General features: G+C 29.2%; 1 protein-coding gene across 4 annotated transcripts; it reads left to right on the forward strand.

The window, feature by feature from the left end:
- The first annotated feature begins 2,292 nt into the window (after nucleotides 1–2,292).
- Nucleotides 2,293–21,057, forward strand: LOC124494413 (uncharacterized). 4 transcript variants are annotated; one of them, XM_047057572.2, is made up of 5 exons: nucleotides 2,293–2,720; nucleotides 13,391–13,872; nucleotides 18,370–19,374; nucleotides 19,472–19,611; nucleotides 19,697–21,057. In XM_047057572.2, the coding sequence occupies exons 2-5, from the start codon at nucleotides 13,549–13,551 to the stop codon at nucleotides 20,742–20,744; spliced, it is 2,517 nt and encodes an 838-aa protein (XP_046913528.2). In that variant the 5' UTR covers nucleotides 2,293–2,720; nucleotides 13,391–13,548; the 3' UTR covers nucleotides 20,745–21,057. The 4 variants fall into 4 exon arrangements, with proteins under 4 accessions (XP_046913528.2, XP_075585061.1, XP_075585063.1 ...); XM_075728946.1 differs by lacking the exon at nucleotides 2,293–2,720 and adding an exon at nucleotides 9,286–9,407; XM_075728948.1 differs by lacking the exons at nucleotides 2,293–2,720; nucleotides 13,391–13,872 and adding an exon at nucleotides 16,663–16,775.
- Nucleotides 21,058–21,350: the final 293 nt, after the last annotated feature.

Below are 21,350 nucleotides of genomic sequence, written 5' to 3' on the forward strand. Positions count from 1 at the left end.
AAATCAGATGATAATGATGATGATACGGATTTTATTTCGTTTTGTTTGGTTAATTTTCAATTCTGTTCGGTATGACTGTTGATACTCTCTTATTTCCGGTAGATTTTATATTTCATTTTGATTTTCCTTGATCGATTTAGATAGGATTTGATTTAATGGTGAAAAAAAATTGATAATCGATAATCAGCAATTTTTTCTTCATCATAATTATTTCATTAAATCGTATCACATGTGTGTAAGTGCGTGAAACTTGTGATTGCAGGTTCATTTGATTATCATCATCTTTCATTAATGAACAATCAATATTATTGCATATGTTCATAGCCTATAGAAATCATGACCATTGAAATCAGGAAAAACAACAACAACAACAACGATATTTCAACTGGTTTGATGATTACATGTCTATCTATCTATTTATTTTTTTTTATTTTGCATATATAAAAAAAACTTTGGATTTTGAACATTTAGTTCAACAATTAAAATCCATAGATATAGATAATCTACTGTTGTCAATCATCTGTTTAATGTAATGAATGAATTTTCACGACATTTTGTCATCATTGAAATTCGGGTCATTCATTTTTGGTCATATATCATCATCATCATCATCATGGTCCAGTTTTCAAGAGAAAAAAAATTCCCTAACTTTTCATGGTTCAACAATGAAATTCGACAGATATTTTTCACTCTATTTCATTCATTGATTGACACGCGCGTGTGTGTGTGGGTGATGTTGGATTGAAAGACAAAAATTCCATTCACTCAAATTTCATTCATGCTTTCAATCATCATGATCATCAAACATACACACACATAGAGAAAATTGCATGCAATTTTTGACACATTTTTTTCTGCTCGACACTTCAATATCTTGTGCAATATGCCAAGCTAATATTTAGAGATAATATTCAGTGCAAACAAAAAAAAAATAAAAAAATGGCTCTAAAAAAAGGATTTAGAAGCAAAAAAAAACCCAAAAAAGAAAGTGAAAAAACAAATTTTTTTTTTTTGGTTTCACTCAGAATAGCTGTCTGATCAATCGGAAAAATGGTATGTTTTGCTACGCTGATGATTGCTTTCGTTGTGATATTCAATCCTCAATGTCAAATCAATGGTAGTGAAGGAAAGAAGGAAAATTTTCTGGTCCATTCCATCAATTCAATCATACGAAACAAAAACAGAAACAGAAACAGTTTGGCAAATGTTCAGAATTTTTTTTTTTTTTCCAATTCAATCCAATTCTATATGATGATGTCAATGTCCAATATGCAAGAAAAAAAAATAGAAATGAATCCTACACTTTTGAATTTTTTGATATTTAAATCATAAAATGTAATAAAATTTTTCATAAGAATCATCATCATCAAAAAAAACAAACAAATAATGTTTGAATTTTTTTCGTGTTGCTGGCTAAAATGAACATATTAAATTGATGTTAAAAATAAACAAAAATCAAAATGATGATCATCATCATTTCATGATCATTAATCGTTCATTGTTGTCAATGTTTGGATGAATTTTTGGAAAAAATTAATAAAAGTAATTTCAATCATGTCCACGAGATGGCGAACGTGTTCAACAAACGAACATTTGCAAAAAAAAAAAAAAAATGATGGCGCGACAAATGAATCAAAGAGAATTTCTTTTTCTTTGAGTTATATTGAAATTAAGTTAAAAAAAAGTTTGATTGTTGAAAATTGCAAAAAAAAACTTTTGCTTTTCAATTTTGAAATTCATCATCCTCGAGAACCAAAAAAAAAAAAAAAAAAAAAAAAAAAAAAAAAAACGAATCGATCCGTATTGAATCTTTCCTCTGAAATTATGACGATGATCAGATCATTTCATTTTAAATTTATCTGATCCGATAATTAACTTCGATTAGTGTTTATTTTAACTTGAAGCACTTTTCACTTTAATTCCATATCATTGTTTATTGTCGGTAAGTGTGTCTGTGGGCGAAATTCACAAATACCGCTACTTGATAAAGAATTTTTTCATTTTCAATATGCTTCCAGTTCCAGTTTTTATTGCTATTATCATCTATTGCAACGATTATTGTTAATATACCCGTACATTAGTCCATGACGCATTCACAAATGATTACTTTCTCTCTCTCTGTGTGTGTAATGTTGTTGGAACGTTTACACGCACACACACACACACACATTCCATCGATTTGACCGAATCCAACAACAACAAATAGTTTGATGTGCATGTTGGAATATAGTTGGGTTCAAATGAATGGCTGCGTGTATTTGTGTGCGTGGGCGATCCAAAAAAAAAACTTCTCCGTTTCGAACCACAAAAACTCACGCAAAAAAAATGCTCTGAAATTCCACAATTGACATTCAACATTCAACAGTAAATGATTGTAGATCAAATTTGTAATCGAAATTCATTTAGAAAGTTTTTTTTCCATTTTTTTTAAAAACATTTAATTAAATTCAGCAACAACTTGGCAATGATCATTTTTTGTGTGTGTGTGTGATTCATGTCTGTTTGTGTTATTACTCATATTGTTTGGCTATTTTAACGAATTTCCGTTTTTTTTTTTTTCTTTCGTTTGTTTGTGTGTTTGTTGTCATTCATCTTTAGTTTTTGTCATATTTTCATATTGTCTTTGTGTATTTGTTCAACAACAAATCAATTCAACATCCGGCAACCCATATATATATTCCATTCATTTAATGAACAGAAAAAAAGCCAACGATTCTCGAGTAAGAATTTTTGTTTTTTTCCCATTCCAGTGAATGATATACAGATGATGATGATGATGATAATTGAAATTCTAAGCAACAGATTCTGTGTTGTTTTTTTTTCTTGGTTTCATTGGAATCAGCCATCCATTGATGTAATGTGTGTGTGTGTGTGTGTAGTTTTAAAAATGTTAATTATTATTAACATTTTTTTTTGCATTGAATATTCCAGGAATGTTCGAATGCAAATTTTTTTTTTTCAATTTTCGTCGTTATTACCAATCAGAGAAATTATGAATTTTTTTTTATGTCCCATAGTCGAAATATTACGGGTTATGAATATAGTGTTTGTTTTCTGGTTCAATTTCCAATACGAATCAATAAAAAAAATTTATCGTTATCCACTCAATGAAGATGATGATGATGATAAAAAATTTCATTTCTTCTGATATTGTGTCTGTGGTTAGCCATTTCCAAAGAAATAAAAATCAACTCTCTCAATGGGCTAATTTCCATTGAAATTTGACGACAACGACAACGACAACGACGAAGATTATTATTATTATTATTAGTGGCACCATCACCAACAACGAATAAACTGTGTTAATCGAATCGAATCAAATGATAATAAAAACTATGACGACAATGACGATGATGATGATGATGATGATCGCTGAAATTAATTCCTATAGAATGGCAAATTATTTTGCCTTCCTACACACAACACACACACACACATAGAAATAAAAATTTTCATTTAATTACTCTTGATGATTTTTCATTATATTTATTCATTCATTTTAGATTTTTTTTTAATTTGATTCTTGATCCAAGTGGAATTGATACAGATTCACTAGAATAATAATACTAGGGGTTATGGATCGACAAACAAACATACACACGCACTCACGCACTCAGAGAGAAATTTTCCATAAATTCCTGCAATTTTTAATGATTTTTTTTCCTATTTTTTGATCTCTAGATGGTAGGAAAAAATAATGTCAATGCAGCAGAAATAGGAAAAATGAAATTTTTCTTTTGCTGATTCTACCAAAAAAAAAAAAAAAATCTTTCATTTTTCTTTGCATGCAATTGCAATTCTGAAAAATCCATTTTTCATTTAAATTTGCTGAATTTTTTCAATGATGATGATGATTATGGTTTTTTTTCTTGCCGTAGAAATATGTTTTTTTTTTGCTGTTAGTATAAGATATATATCAGACAATGATGATGATAACGGATTACAAATTACAAATTCACATATATCGTATTGTGTCAGATTTTTTGGATATGACAACATTATATGCGTGTGTTTGCATGATTTGTTGGTGGTATACAGTTTGAATTATTTTCAATTTCATTTAATAGTTTTTCGATTTTCATCTGCTAACGAGAAAAAAAATGCCGAGTTCTCTCTCTCTCTCTCTCTTTTTTCATAAATTTTTCATTTTCATAATTCATGTTGGTTTGTTGTGCCCCTCTGTATTATATTTTTCTGGCGGAACAAACACAACGAATATAGAAGGGTGAATCATTTTTTTTTCATTCGGTAAACAAATTACACTTATTGAAAAATATTCTTTTCAATCTTTTTTCTTCTTTTGTCATCACTGTTGTTGTTGTTGTTGTTGTCGTTGTTGTTGTTGAATTGCAATTCTAGAACTTGTGAAAATACAAAAATGAAAAAAAAAGAATTTGTTCATCAATTCTGCCCACAATCGCCAGCAGCATCATCATCATCATCATCTTTTATTCTTTATTCAAAAAAAATTCATGTCAAAATGTCAAATACACACACACACACACACACATTGTGTGTACTGCATATGGTGAAAGGCCGGTCCAATCTACACTCGGGCCATAAAGCTTTTTTTTATTGTATGAATTTCAATATTGAAGTGGAAAAAAATAGAAAATTCAATCCATTTTCATTGAATATATGTCGACAATGATGATGATGATGGTGGTGGCATTATTTTATTTTTTTTTTTGTTTCCAACTGACAAACATCATCCATTTTCTTTTGCATTCAATTTTCACTTGGTTTGCCAATGATTTTTTTTTTTGGCAATTCCAAGAAATCATTCATTTGATAATGATGTCCCTCATGAAAAAGATTTTCTGGATCTTTTTTTTTTGGTGTTCATAAAGCTAAGAAATTGAATTATCTTCATGTTTCGGTAGCCATTTATTCTGAATTTTTTTTCCTATTTGGTTCTTTTTTTTATCTTGTTGTAGCCATTATCATCTGGTTTTTTCTGCTGCTGTTGCTGTTGTTGTTGTTGCACAACTACTAAGAAAATTTACGGAAAAAAATGCATAGCGACAAAAAAAATAATTTATTAATCAAAGAAGAAAATTTTTTATTTGATTAACTCACTAAGATTGTTCACGATTGTTTTTTGTTTTTTTTTTTTTGGTTGCTCAAATTCAAATTAAATTGAATTGAATTGACCTAGAGAAAGAATATTCTGTTGTGTTTCAACAGCTTTATTCTTGGGGATTTATTCCAAAATATTCTTTCCATTTTCTCTCTCTCTCTCTCTCACACACAATGATTATAATGGAATTTTCTATTTTTGTTTTTTTTTATTCCTTGTCATAGTTTGAGTTTTGTTTTTCACGTTTTTCCAATTTTTTTTTGTTTTGTTTTTTTTCACCAAAAAAAAAATATCGTCTTGAAACTTTTTTCCATCTCTCTCATTTTTATTTTCATGCCCACATTTCGCTACATGAAAGATAGATGATCTTCAAGAATAAAGATACTCACATCCAATCTCCAACTGCATTTTTGACCAGAATTTATATTCTACTTTGTTGTTTGTAGCGATTTAAATTTGCTTAGATTCATTTTTGTTGTTGTTGTTGTTGTTGTTATTGCATTCATTTCATGATGCATGATAATATTGCCATAGTTTTATTTTGTTTCCTGTTTGCAATTTTATTTTCCATTCCACATCTTTTTGTTACATGCAATGAACAGAATCCATGTACATGTAAACATCTTAAACTGTCACCTACATACTGTGTCTATGTTTACCATATATACCGGTGCTAATATTATTATTAATCAAAAATAATGAAAACGAAAACGAAAAATAGACACAAAGTGAATGAATGAAAATCGAAAGTTTTATGCGTTTCACCTGCGCTTATTTATTTTCAAATAGAAACCAATTTTCCCTGATGCAATGAAAGCAAAGTGATGTTCATTAGAAACCTATGTTTGTCTGGTTTGGCGTTCCAATCGAAAAATCATTAGATCTCAAATAGATAAATCGTTAGATTATATTGTCCAGGTAAATGAACAAAAGATAAAAAAATAACAATGACAAACGATGAAATAATGATCATTTCTTCTTTTTATTGTCATTATGAGTATCAATCTCATTGAAATCGAGAAAAAAACCGAAAAAAAATTTTCTCGAAAATTTGTTAAAAGTAAAAAAAAATTCTTGTCTGATTTTTGAATGAAGAAACAAAAAGTTTTTATTCTGTATTGAACAAAAACCAACCAAAAAAAAAAAAATGTTTCATTATTCATTTCCCATGAAAAATACATTGAATTGGCAGCAGCCATATGGTGCCATTGTTTCTATTAGTTATTTTTTTCCATGTTTGGTTGCTATTTTGATGTTTCGTTTGTTTTATCGACACAATGTGTTGTAATTATTTTTCAGTTTCGGCTGTTGTTGTTGTTGTTGTCATGTATTTTGTGTATTTTTTTTGCCCCGACAACAACAACAACAACAACAACAACAACAACAATGACAAAAAAAAACTCTTAAACAAAATGAAAATCTGTAAGTGGCAAATTAATGAATTTTTGTTTTGTTTTGGCTTGATTTTGTAATTTTTTCATTTGTTTTGTATATGATCTCGCTTGCTATGGAGAATTGTAATTGCAAAAACAAAAAAAAACAAAACAAAAAACTGGCTCCAGTTGGTCATCATATTGATTTTTTTTTGTTCTGGTCCGAATTTTTTTTCTCCTACATTCCAGAATCTAGAATAGATTCTAGGTCAATTATTGTTCATTTTTGAAACAAAAAAAAACATGTTGAATTATTAATTCATCCGAATTGAAAATTTTTGAATGAAATTTGTGTAGATCAATCATCAAAAAAGGTTTTGTTATTGTTGCTGCTGCTGCTACCTTTTTCTCATTATTTAAATCATTATTATGGATCAAGATGGATGATAATTTTCTTGTTTCTGGTGGTGGTGATGGTGGTGGTGGTTGTGTTTGTGGTTTTCCGTGATGATGATCATAAAATTTTTTTCTTCTCTTGAAGCCCAACACACGCACATACATTATCACATTGTCATTATCGTTATTTTTTATGGCCAATTTTCAAAACTGTCTCTCTCTTTCTCTTTCTGTTTCTCTCTGCTTTTTGTCACCTTATTTATATAAATATATACAAAATGAATGATAATTGCATCATTATAGTGAATGGAATTCTGTTGAATTTGCTGTTTATATATTTTTTTTTGTTCATTTTATTTCCGTTCTAGAGTTTATTATTATAATGATTATGATGACCATTATGTGGAATCATTGGTTGGGCCATTTTTTTTTTCGTTCACCAATCTAATTCAAATTCCTTTTTCATTATATGATGACCAAACGAATATCTGTTTTTCTTTCACTTTCTATTGCCATATCAGGAAAAAAAACCATCGTAATGTAGCTTGTTGTTCAATTCAAAATTCAAATAAAAAAAATTCATTTCACGTTTTTTCCTTGGTATTACCACTTATGTTAAGATTTTTTTTTTTTTCGTTCACTTCGTTATCAAACTTTAGTTGTCAAACTAAGATATTTGAATGTTGATTCGTTTTAAAATGTTTTGACAAAAGTCTAATGTGGACTATACTGAGTATAGTATAGTGAATCAAAACACTTGCACTTATTCATAAACATCAATTTAAAGTTGGCCATTTTGGTTGTCGTCGTTGTTGTTGTTGTTTTTATCAATATGTGAAGAAAAAAAAATTGATTTTAAAATTCAATTCTTGACATTTTTATCGATTGATTCAATATACAACTTTATCATTTCATAGCAAAGAACAGAAAAATCTGATATTCACGAATATTCAGAATCACGAATATTTTATTGCTTTTTTATTTCACAAATTTTTTTTTTTTGTTATAGCTCTTGCTGGCTGTGGCTGTGGTTTCTTCATTTCTATCCAATTTATAATCATCATCATTATTATTAATGATAAAATTAATATTAATATGAATGGATAGATGTAAAAAAAACAAGATCCATTTGCTTGTGTTTTTGTGCGTTATGTAATCATTACCAAATAAATGGTGATGGACTACCTGGTCGTCATTGTTGCATGTCAATATATTTTTTTTTGTGTTCTCATTTTGTTCTTTCCAAATTTTCATATCAGATTTCTTTAGTCTATTTCTCTTCACTCTAAATATTGACGATGATGATGATTCACACAAATCAAATAGAAAAGCAACGGAAGAACAAAAAAAAAAAAAAAAAAAAAACTCACGACTACACGAATACGACCAATGAATTCCAAATGAGATGGATAATTTTTTTTTTTTTTTTTTTTGAAAGAATTCATTTCCAATCTAAATCAATCGATTGTTTTTTTTTTCGTTCGCTCACATTAATGAATGAATGTCGTTTTTTTGTTTACATCATTATTCAAAAACAAAATGAATAAATCACATTTATTCCCCCTACACACACAAAAACCCCCAATTTTTTTTCTTACAAAGTAGCGGCACAGTTTGCAGTTGAAGTGTATACAAACTCAAAGTGTAATACCTCATACTTATTTTCTATGCTTCCCAAACTGGGGGGGGGTGGAGTTGGAGATTTTTTTGAGTGCAATAGAAAAAAAAACGATATATTGTCATTGCTTATCGGTTCTTGATATCATTAATCATAATGGATTTCATCATGATGATCATCATCATCATTGTTAATTCATTATGATTCTGGCCATCATCATTTATATCTATCTAGATAACATTATTCGAAAAAAAAGCTTTTTTCTTCAAGTGATTATCGTGTGTGTGTGTGTTTATGTATGTTTTACATTCATTCATCGATTCATTCATAAATGAATGATAAAACTTGTAACTTAATTTGTTTAATAATGGGCAACAAAACAAAAAAAAAAACAATGCTCTCGAATGTCAGACATATTGCCATTTTGATGATTATATATGAAATAAATATAATGAGAATGAAGTAGAAAATAAATCATCAAAAACAACCATGATATTCATGAATGCAGTGATGAAAAAAATAACTGAAATTTGGGTGTAGACCATGTTCGTTTGTTTGAATCGATTTTTGTTTGTTTTTTTCCGTTGATTAGCTACATTATCATCCTTTTTTTTTATCGATACGGTGCTTGATTTTCATCTGTTTCCAGAGATATGAGTGAAATGCTTGGACTTGAGAAATTTCTGTGTATTTTTTTTCTTTCAAAAAAAAAATTCATTTCAACCATTTAGAAACAGTGGAATGTTTTCCGCATTTCACTTCATTCAATATGCGAGACGTTGAAATTGGAGAATTTTTTTTTTGTTTTTGTTTCAAAATGTTTCATTTCATCATCAGTGGAATTTTTCCGCTACCTTCATATCTCAAATTTCATTATCGTTATGTATTTACTCATGGGAACCATTTCAAGAATAAAAAAAAAATTTCTCTTCGTTTATTGGTAAATTACATAAAGTTTCTTTTGAATGACAATATTTTATTCATTTTTATTCCAGGTAAAGAAAACATGAATGACATTTGAATACTGCAGTAGCTTGTTAAATAGAAAATTATTCTGAGGAATAATTTTGACAATTTTCTTTCTTTCTTTTTTTTCTGACAAATGACAATCATTTTAATTTTGTTTCCGGAATCTAGAAACAGAAAAATCGATTTTATTCATTCATTCATTCATTTTTTTAATCAGATCGTTTTCGATAAATTTAACCCAGCTTTTTTTTGGCTATTAATTTTGAATGGAAAAAAAATCACAGGGATTAAAATTCAGCCACAAGAGAATTGTTGTTGTTGTTGTTGTTGTTGTTGTTTGTTTGTCGATGTCCAAATTATTCTGACCGAAAAAAAAATAATTCTCTAATGATGATGATGATGTGGAAGGTTTGTGGATCATCAATGAGTTACATATATAGCAAATAGATTTGAAGCAATTAATTCCAACTATGACTGGTTGGCTTACTGGATTAAAACTTTTTTTGTTGTTGTTGTTTATCCGCATTTTTTCATTATTATTGAATGTTTTTTTTTACCCAACACCACCACCACCATCATAATCATATATCATTGATTCTGTTATTGTGTTTTCAAGCTGCTATGTATGCCGCAGATGCGGATATACAAAAGAATCAGCTTTAGAATTTTATTCGGAAATTCCAATATTTCATTGTTGTTCTGTGAATATTTCCGTTAATAAATTGTGATTTTCATCATTCACATCCAGAACCAGATAGAAATTAAAAAACCACTTTTTATATCCACACAGACACACACTGTACATGTCATTTTTGACAAATTTACTGTAGGGAGAAAAATTCTTTAATAACTTCAAGAATGCTAGTACGTTATTGTTGTTGTTGTTGTTGTCATGTTCATTGTTTGACTTTGGATCATTATCATTATAAAAATGATTATCTAGATGATGATGATGATAGTGTTGACAATAAACAAAAGAAAATTAAATGCCATTCATCTTTTCGACGGAGGGAGAGGACAGGGAGGAAAGAAAAACAGAATTATGGAATGTTCAATAATACTTATCTGGCAAATTATCTGCACTTGTCATTATTATTTTGGCCCCTGAAAATAAAAAAAAACAATGACAGTTTTTTTTCGTCCCATTGATTGGTTCAAATAATAATAATAAATTCATTTACATCTGTATGGGAATTTCCAAAATTGCCAAATCGCATATTGTGTGTGTGAGTGTGTGTTTGGATCCAGTCAATTTGGATCCCTCTTTTTTTCCATATCATAATATCATTATCAATTTTGGATGATAACAGCCAAAGCGTTTTATCGATTTGCCATTTTATTTTTTACCATTCCAAAGTGTGGAAAAATTTCGATGACAATCATCATCATTGGAAAATTAATGATGATTGTCGTCGTCGTCATCGTTTTTTTTTTTTTGGTAAAAATGAGAAAAAAAATCGACAAAAGAAAATATTTTGTCTGCAAAATTACCAAGAATTTTCATTTTCTTCCATTCTTATATAAATGTCAAAAGATTGTTTGAATTTCGTTCTAAGTAATATGGAAAAAAATGGATCCAAAAATCTGGATTTTTTTCCCATTATTAAATTCTTGATTTGAAAACATTGTACATTTTTTTTCACCACAGTTATGAATGCAGAATATTCCTGAACATTTATTTCATTTCAATTAATGAAATCTGAACCAAAAAAAAAAACGAATCACAAATGTATTTTTCTTTGATGATTCTGTTTATTGTTTTTTTTCTTTGAACCATTCACATATGTATGGAAATGATTAGAATTTGCCTTTTAGATTCTTGTGTGTGTGTGTTTCGGATCATGTATTTTTTTTGGAATAAAAACAATGCACTTATGAATAAATGAACTGAAAAACAAAACAAAAACGATCATTATTTATATCTCTCTTTCACGTTTTTTTTTTCTATTTTTGGGTGAATGATTCACATTTTTCCATATTCTAATCATCATCGTATATGGTGCACTATTGCCAATTAATATTCTATGGTCGTTCATGTATGGTTCATCATCATCACATGTGTGTAGGTACGTTTTTCCAACAAAAACAATCTAGGTGAATAGAAATTGAATTGAATTCGAAAATAAACATTATCGAGTGGAAAAAAATGGCCAGTATGAAGAGCCTAAAAAAAAACCTTAGGCATTCATTAACGTTATTCTTGACAAAATGTTTTTTTTTTCACACTCATGAATTTCCTCGCCATGAACCAGATTCCATATGAGCCAGATGAAAACAAAAACTATTTGAAAGATAACAGACTGTTTATTGTTTTGTCATTATGAATTATGAAATGAAATGAAATGAAAAAAATTTTTTTTTTCCAGACTAATATCTTAAACCATTAAAAATGATCAGTGATCCATAACGTAGGTATGAAAAAAAAAAAATTTTTTTGTAATTTACCTGGCTAAAAGATAACTGTGAAATTATTCACGTGTATAGCGGCCATTCTATGGTGATAACAGATACTACTGTCTGTGGGTGAATTCTATTTTTTTTCACATATATCACCTCATTTGTCAGAATAGTGTATAGAATAAATTGTGCCAACAACGACAACAACGAGGACAACGATAACAATAATCATTGTGAGCATGATGAAAAAACCAGATGATTATAATTTATTTTTTAAGGAAAACAAAACAACAAAACAACAAATCCTTGGGCATTAAATAAATGAGCCAAAACTTTGAGAAAAAAAATGGCCCATTGTTTATTCACCACATTTTTATTGTCGTTTTTTTTATTATTTTGCAGCCCGCAAGCGAGTTTTGGTGTGTGTGTGTGTGCAAAAAATTCTTTTTGTTTTCCATGTGTTTCATTAATTTTCTGTGAGTTTATTTGATGATGACAATTTTTCATTTTTATTCTGGTTCGGTATATCAACACGGAATATTTGGTTGGAACATTTTCGGGATTGCGTTTACGAAATTTCATTTTAATTTTCATTTTTTAATTTTCTTTTACTTTTTCAACAATGTTTTTCGACAACAACAACAACAACAACAACAACGATCATCATGTTTCATTGTCATTGTCATTCCGTTTGTATTGTTGGTTTTTTCCAGAATACTCTTGTGTTTCATTATTATCTTCTATAAATATAAATAATTGAAATTGATCATCACAAATTGAACAATTTGATTAGCTTCCCACAATTCTATGTGTATGTGTGTGTTTGATCTTGTCATTTGTTAAAATTCTCAAGAAACAGAAGTAGCAAAAAAAAAAATATCAAATTTTCTAGTTACATACAATGATGATTGGTTTTTTTTTCTACCAAACAATAGAATCCTACTGCTACTACCAGTAGTGGTAGTACTACTAGATTGAATGGAAAAATTTTTTTGGCCAAAAAGTTTTTATTTTCAGTGTTCATAAACAATGAAAATGTTTTCACCAAAAAAAAGAATCGATTGAAATGAATTCTTTTTTTTTTTTTTTGTTGAAAATATTCTTTTCTTTTCTTGCCAGAATCGATTTGTCTCATTCACTTTTGATGGGCACACAACAAAAAAAGGTAGTTGGTGGACATTTGAAAACAATATATGTGTGGTAATATGATCATCATTCACATTTTGTATTCGAATGTCGAAAAGTGAATGAAGATCGACTTTTTTCGTGACACATACATTTTCATTTTGATTTATCTACTACACCTGTCTTGATTATTTATTGTCTTGTCAGTCAGTTCCATGAATTTGATAATTAATTGTTTCATAATTTTTTTTTCACCGTGAAACTTGATTATTCGAAGAATTTTGTTGATTTTTTTCTCCCATTGGAAATGAATAAAATTATCATCGAAAATGACAGTTTTTTTAAATTAAATTTTCAATTTTTTTTTCTTATTTTCACGTTTACTGTTATTAATTCATTGTTTGCTTGTTTGTTTTTTTTCTTTCTTCACAGCACCAGCTTCATGTGATTTCGATTCTTATCGGCCTCTGAACTAAGTAAATGATCATCAATTTGAAACATTTTCTTTTTTCATCATTATCGTAAACGAAAAAAGTGCTTCAAAGAAAATATCACTCTCTCTCTCCCTCTCTCTGTTTCATTAATTGAAAATGGCTTTATTACATCGTTTCTCAAAATTAAATGATCGATCCAATACGGGAATATTTACATTCATTGTTACTAGATCGGTCACAAGGGATCTACATCGTGATGCAACAACAAAAGATTTTTATTATGGTTATCATCGTTGGGCAATATCGTTTACCCGTGCAAATGATAAAGTATTAGGTGTTTATCTTATATTACGAGATACATCACCATCGGCTATTACTTATACAGATTTTAGCATAACATTATTGAATCGTGAACATTTCAGTCGTAATGAACAATATGGTGAGAAACAATCAAAATTTACTACCGATCATCCAGCACATGTAAGTAGAAGAAAAAAAAATCTAAATTTTGATATGTCCGCACACACACGCACACAGAGAATCAGAATCATATGATTTATTACCATCTTGAAAGTGAGCAATGATATCAAATTTCACGCAAACACACACACACACACCTAATTCTTCGATTACAAGGTGGATTCTTCATTGAATTGCATTGAACAATATGTTTTCAAGTATTTCCATGATGAAAAGAAATGATGAATTGTGAAGACGGAAAAAAAGAAAAACTTTTGCTTTTCCATTGTTGTGTATACGAATGAACAAAAAAAAAAGATTTCGATCACATCACAATTCTCAAGAATTTTTTTCATTTTTTTTTTCAACGATTGAATTTCCCCTGTAATTGACCAAGAGATTTTGTTGAAATTATCATTTTTTTTTCATTCGTTTGAAATTTTTTTTTCTGGTACAAATTAAAATTGCTTTCAGCTATATGATGATGATGATGATGGCACAAAACCTCTTCAAATTATTGATGCGTAATAGAAATGGCAATTTAATCGAGGAAGAAAAAAATTTTTTTTTCTTCTGTCCCTTATATAATCGAAGAAAATGAGAATGGAAAAACTTTTCTACACACACACACACACACAAGGTAACAAACGAGGCCAAGTTTTCTCATATTTTTGCGTGTAGTAGCTAGTATGATGATGATGATCCAGATTCTTGTCCCATTCTAAATGATTAATGATGGTTCTTTTTTTTTCTTGAGAATTTCCATTTTTTCTGGTTCTCTCTCTCTCTCTCTCTCTGAATTGTTTTTTGTGGTCTAGATCCATCATCCATTTTTTTTTGTTCAAACTGAAAATGTCATTGTCATGTGTCATATATTTGTTAAATCAGTTTCTATGTTCACATTCATTTCGACAACAATGATGGCAACAACAACAAAACATGAACAGAAATTCAACAAACACGAAAATGTTCTTTTTTTTATTTGATTTTGATTTTTTTCTAAAAAATTTTTTCCCAACCAAATTTCCGGTCCATATTTTTGGACCATTTTGGTTCTGTTTTTTTGTTTATTTGTATTATTTCATTGTTTTTTTTCTGATTCGGTTATTTGTTCCGTTTGTTTCGCTGTTCATTCGATTACGGCAACAACAACAACATTGATGAAAATTTATTAACATTTGAATGAACATGTGTGTTTTTTGTGTTGTGTTTATTCTATTTCTTCATTATCATATGAATGAAATATTCAACACAAAATTATTGTTGGCCAAAAGAAACGGAAATTTCAGTGATAAGATTTTTTTTTTTCTCTCTCTCTCTTTAGAATTGGAAATTCTTGTTCATTCATCTGACCTTTTTTTCATTTGAATATAATAATAATAACATTGTCGACATCTTATTCGTTAGATTCTCGATTCTGGAGCCGTATCATCATCATCATGATCATGTTAATCGTATTAAGAGCGAATATATAATAATGTTTTCATTGGTCGATTACATGAATTCATTCATTATGTTTCATTTCTATTGTTGATTAATAATTAATTTTATCATTATCATTTTTGGTCATTTGTGTTTGTATAATTAAGATTGTGAACAACAACAACAACAAAAATTCTCAAGAAAAGAAAAAGCCGAAAAAAACAACTGAACAACAGAATAATGATTCTGTCTGTTTTTTTTTTGAGTTGTTTTCAAGTGAAAATCCTCTTTTGAAATGATATTAAACATTTCCGGCATTTTTTTTTGTTCATCCGCATTATATCTGATTCCTGATATTTTGGCCATTTTGATGAACTAAATTAATTTTTTGTTTCATCCAAAATGGCCCAGAAAAAAAACATTACCACAGCAAAGACAGAAATTTTTTTTCACATTACTTTTTGGTTAAATTTAACCATTTTATGATTAATTGAATGATGATGACGTCAATAATAACTACACAGATAGGAAGCTTATTTATTCCTCGGTAATTATTACCAAGATTACATCAGAATTTACCATACATTTGATAATGAATCACAGTAATAATAATCATTTTATATACGGTCGAAATGCTTGAACTTGATTCGTTTCTTTCTTCTGCTTTTTTTGCGTGTTCAAGAATAAAAAATTTGAAATTCAATATTTGACCCAAAAAAAAACAAAGTGGAAAATTCAAATAAAAATCGGATTTAATATTAAATTATTGAAGAATAAAAAAAAGTGAAAACAGAAACAAGTTCCATAAAAATAAATATTTGAAATTTTGTAACGAAATTTTCAATTTCCATTCCTACTCACTTCCTTCCATATTATATCGCACTTAAACTTTCAGATTTATGAATTAAATTTTGAAAAGAAAAAAGAAAAAGTTTTGCACCATAGTGCAACACAAATTTTTACCATTTTTTTTCTTTGTTTGATCGGAAGAATTTTTTTTCTTTCTCTTTTTTTTCCATAACCATAACAACATACAATTGTATAGAATTTGGCAAAAAAAAAATTTTGTCAAAATTTCGATTTGTGAATCGAAAAAATCAACAACAACAACAACAGCCCAAAGGAGAATTTGACACACACACACACAGAGTAAAATTCAGTTTATTGTTTGTTCATCATTTTCATTGTAGTTTCTACGGCGAAAAAAAAGTTTTCATTGTTTTTTGAACGTGAAAGGGAAATTTTTTTTTCCATTTTCCATTTTATTCATCAACACAAACACAACAAATCACATGATTGTTACGTTTTATTTTTTAAAACGTTCAACGTTTTGTTCAATGGCAAACAAGGCTTCAATATTGCAATTTTTTTTGGATTTTCAAAAAAAAATTGTTTGGGCGTCATCAAATCAATTTTCAAGTAAAAAAAAAATTCATCCACTTTTATTCATCCATCAAAAAATGTCAATGTCCAAAAAAAAAAAAAATTGTTTCGACCACAAAGTGAGCAAAAAAATAATTCAATAATTGATTGTGATTTTGTGTGTGTGTGATATAATAATTGACAAGTGAAAGTGTTAAGTTGGGTTGGCCATCATCATCATCATCATCATTCACGGAATTTATGGTCATGGTCGAATGAATTATTTTTTTTTTCATTGAACTGAATGAAGAATTTGTTGTTGTTGTTGTTGTCGTTGTTATTGTGATGAAACGTGAGATGAAATTCATTCATCATCATAATCTATGAACCATGTGACACTAGCAAAAAAAAATGTGAAATGAAATTTAGGTGGATATAGATGAAAAAAAAATAGATCAAGCGAAAAATAACGACTTTTGTTCGAGATATAATGTTGATAATAATACCAGTACGTTTTTTGTTGACCAATTTTTTTTATCTTTTTTTTTTCTTTGTTTGGCATTTGTATTCTCGAGGTTTTTTTTTCTTTCATCTTCTTTATAAGTTTTTTTTTCGGCTTTCAGATAGTTTTTTCTTGTTTGTATTCATCACAAGTGTGTGTGTGTGTATATTGTGTTTAGATTGGATTTGAGAGAGCAGATGCACACACGCACACGAACAGCAGTGTTGCTGTCCATTCGATATATCAAGTAAAATTTAATCATCATCTAAACATCCCAGAAGACTAAAACACTGAAAAGTTGAATGAACACAAAAAAAATTGGCCAATTCTGATGAATAAGAACTTTATTATTCGGTGATGATTCATAGATGATGGTATTTTATTGTTGTTGTTGTTGTTTTTTTCTCTTATTCTGTAATTCTCTATTTCAAGTATGTTTGTTTCGATTATGATTTGAATCCATTTTTTTTTCTCTCACTTCAATCTTTCTAACCTTTCTTTTTTTTAACCATTCACAAACTTGTGACTTGATCTTTTTTTTTTTTTTTTTTTCAAAAGGAAAAAAACTGCTTACTTATCACCAAAACCACCATCATCATCATCATCATCATCATCTTTATACATTTGAAGCAAATTCTTCACTATTCGTCTATTGCTTTTTTTTATGGCGTCAAATGAAAAGATATTGCTTTTTTTTCTCTTTCACCAGCATGATGATGATCATCATCTTATGGGCACCCTTAAGAATGAAGAGAAAAAAAAACACATTCAAACTCAAGTTTCAACCAAGATCCAGAGTGTGTGTGAAAGAGAGAGAGAAAAGGAAATAAATTGCCATTCTTTATAATATAAGAGGCTTATTATTTAGCACAGATATTAAGATGACCGTAACTATTACATTGATGACGATGTTATTTTTTTTTTCGTTTTATTTTTCCGTGTGTGAATGTGTGTCTGTGGAATTCATTTTTCATGTTAACATGGTTTCGTTTCACCGCTTTTAAAACATAAGATTCTAATAATGTTGATTAGAGTGATGTATGTGTGCATGCATGTGGTACCAGAATCATTAATAAATGGCCATTGATGGTGTTAATTTTTTTCTGTTTTTTTTTTTGTTGGATCAATTTTTAGTTGGTTTTTTTTTCTGGCTGGACACAAACAATTTTTTTTTCTAGTGATAAAATTTATGGATTAATTCATTGTTTTTTTTTCGTCTATCTTTCTCATAGGGAATAAACAAATGGATACCATTATCAGATATACAGACACGTAATTTTGGCGATGAAACTGGTGAATTTTTATTGGAATTAAGCCTAAGCAATTTAATGACTGTTTATGAGACAAATATTTGTTTACAACAAAATTCTGGTAATAATCCACAACAACAACAACAACAACAACATCAGCAGCAGCAACAGCAACAGCAACAACAATCGAATAATCCAGTGAATGTACCGACGAAAGTTATGTTTAAAAATGGTAAACTAGAGACAAGTTATTTTCATTTTGCAACATTCGAATGGAATATATCGATTATGATGCATAATGCTAATAGTGGTGGTGGTGGACCGGCCAGTATGGTACGTGGATTATTTAAAGATTCACAGAATGATACGGATATTTTCGGTGCTACTGGTGGCAATAGTAGTGGTAGTGGTGGCGGAAAATCAAATCGTTCCTATTTAATATTCTTGAATCGTTTAACTGGATTCGAAAATGCATGTCGTATACAATATCGTATTGTATTGGGTCAGGATCAAATCCGTGAAGATTCCGGTATGATTGAACAAATATCCGATATGAATGGACGATCACGTGGATATCAGATTGATTCACATACATTTGCACAGCTCACAGCAATGGGTATGGCAAATTTATATTTTGAATTCTATAGCTGTAATCCAATCAGTGAAGTAAAAGTATCAATTACACGTTCAATATCGCCAACAATTAATTGTTATGATCGTAATAAACAAGGCTGGAGTATTGAATCCGATATGGAAAGTGAAATGCTTAAATTGAAACTTTATTTTATGGATATGCATTCTGTACCACGTAATCATTTACGTTATGTTTCTTGGTATATTTATCTGATTGCACAATCAGATACTATACATAATAATTCTGGACAAACAGAGAATATAATGGTAAAAAATTCACCACATTATAATTATTATATACAGGATGGTATCGACATGGGTGTTGTTATGGAAACCGATGTTCCTGTATCCGATGTATGTGTTACATAAAAAAAAATCTCATATGTATTCAATTTATATGTTAATTAATCAACATTTTTCTCATTACCATGATTTAAAAAATATATATTAGATTAAATCATCGGGTAAAAAGTATCTTGAAAATGATACCAATCTAACCGTACACGTGGAATGGTATGATTCGATTATGTTATTCAATCATATCTATCATAAATATGATGATATTGCACGAATGCATTGCCATCAAATGAGGTCAGTGTTTTCACTTTTTTTTCTGTTGTTTGTCTGATTTATATTTTGTTTTTTGTTTTGTTTTGTTTTGATTTTGATTAAATAGACGAGAAATAGCTGCATTGACCAAAGAAAATTATAGCCTTGAGCGGCAAATATTTGCTTATCAACGTTCAATATCCATGGCTAATAATCAGATTAATGTACAAAATAATATGTCACGTCTTAGTATTTCATCGCCATCGAAACCTAATCCACCGTGTAATTCAAATCTAATTGGTTATGGAACTGGTAGTGGTGGTGCTAGCTGTACTGGAAGTGGTGCTGGTGGTGCCGGTACTGGTGGTACAAATACACCATCATCATCATCGTATCGTGGTTCATCACAATTAGATAATGCAAATAATTCTGGTTATTATAATAATAATAATAATCATCATCATCTAATTGATGATATGAATACAGCTGCTATAGCGGCAGCAGCGGCTATTGCATCTGGATCAACAACAACACAAACACCATCTGATTCTTATTATGAACATTGTAATACTACTACTGGATCCGGTTCGCGAACAATTTCACGACCAGAAGCAATTAATTATTCTACAGAAAGAAGTGCTACACCGGTACCAAGTAGTCCAATGCAATCAACAACAATGATTAATATTGCTCAACAACAACAACAACAACAACAACAGCAACTATCATTGGCATCTTATCTTGGTAGTAATCTTGAACAAGGTATATCATTACCAACAACAACACGGCATTCATTTTCTGGTCCAACAACACCACATCATCATCATCATCATCTACAACAACAACAATATCATGGACAACAACAAGCTTATTCAACGCACCACCATCAACAACAATCTTATCATCATCAACAACAACAACAACATCATCATCATCATCATCATCAATTACCGCAGATACCAAGTGGAAATGTTGGTATACCATATTCATCATCTAATTATCGATTACGTAGTCCAAGTTCAAATCCAAATATTGCACAAATGTATCGTGATGATAATGATACAGTAGCAACAGGATCGTCAACAACAGCAACAACAACAACAGGGCAAATAATGGATGGTTCAATTGATGATGCCTATCAAAGTTATGCTGGACGATATAAATTAACAGTTTAATGATGAAAATAACACAATATTGCTTCCACATACAGAATAATAAAAGAGAAAGAGAATTTATTTATTTTATTTTTGGGCACTAAATGGCACACATACACACACACACACACTTGGGGATCCACCCACACTTATTGTTGATTTTGTTTGTTTGTTTGTTTGGCACCAAAAAAAAAGAACACTTACCCACCCACCACTCGCTCGGACATTACATTTTTTTTTCGAATAAAATGTGTGAATTTTTTTCGAAAGAAAAAAAAAATAATTAAATGTTAACTCTATGAATCATAATAAAAAGTATATTATCGATTATCAAGTTTATTATTGGTGATTTTTTTCTACGTTTTCAAATTGAGATAATTTTCATTTTCCATATACTACTGCTATTAAAGATCAGATTCCGGACATTTTTTTCTTACTAGATGAAATTGTTTTGCTTCTCATAGATTTTGCTCTACTATTTGATGCTGAAATGGACATTTCTTGCCGCTGACTTTGTCTTCTACTTTTTCTTCTCTTTGATCTTTGAATTGTTGATCGACCACCAGTTGAATAATGATGCCAAATAAATGATGCACCACTTAATAACAATACTATACATAAAATGGC

This window comes from Dermatophagoides farinae, chromosome 3 (genome assembly GCF_024713945.1).
Source record: "Dermatophagoides farinae isolate YC_2012a chromosome 3, ASM2471394v1, whole genome shotgun sequence".
Lineage (NCBI taxonomy): Eukaryota > Metazoa > Arthropoda > Arachnida > Sarcoptiformes > Pyroglyphidae > Dermatophagoides > Dermatophagoides farinae.

Excerpts from the sequence above, each read along its gene's own strand:
- LOC124494413 (XM_047057572.2), top strand. The coding sequence starts at position 13,549 with ATGGCTTTATTACATCGTTTCTCAAAATTAAATGATCGATCCAATACG. Across the intron at positions 13,873-18,369 it reads CTACCGATCATCCAGCACAT|GGAATAAACAAATGGATACC; the intron begins GTAAGTAGAAGA and ends TCTTTCTCATAG. Across the intron at positions 19,612-19,696 it reads ATGCATTGCCATCAAATGAG|ACGAGAAATAGCTGCATTGA; the intron begins GTCAGTGTTTTC and ends TTGATTAAATAG.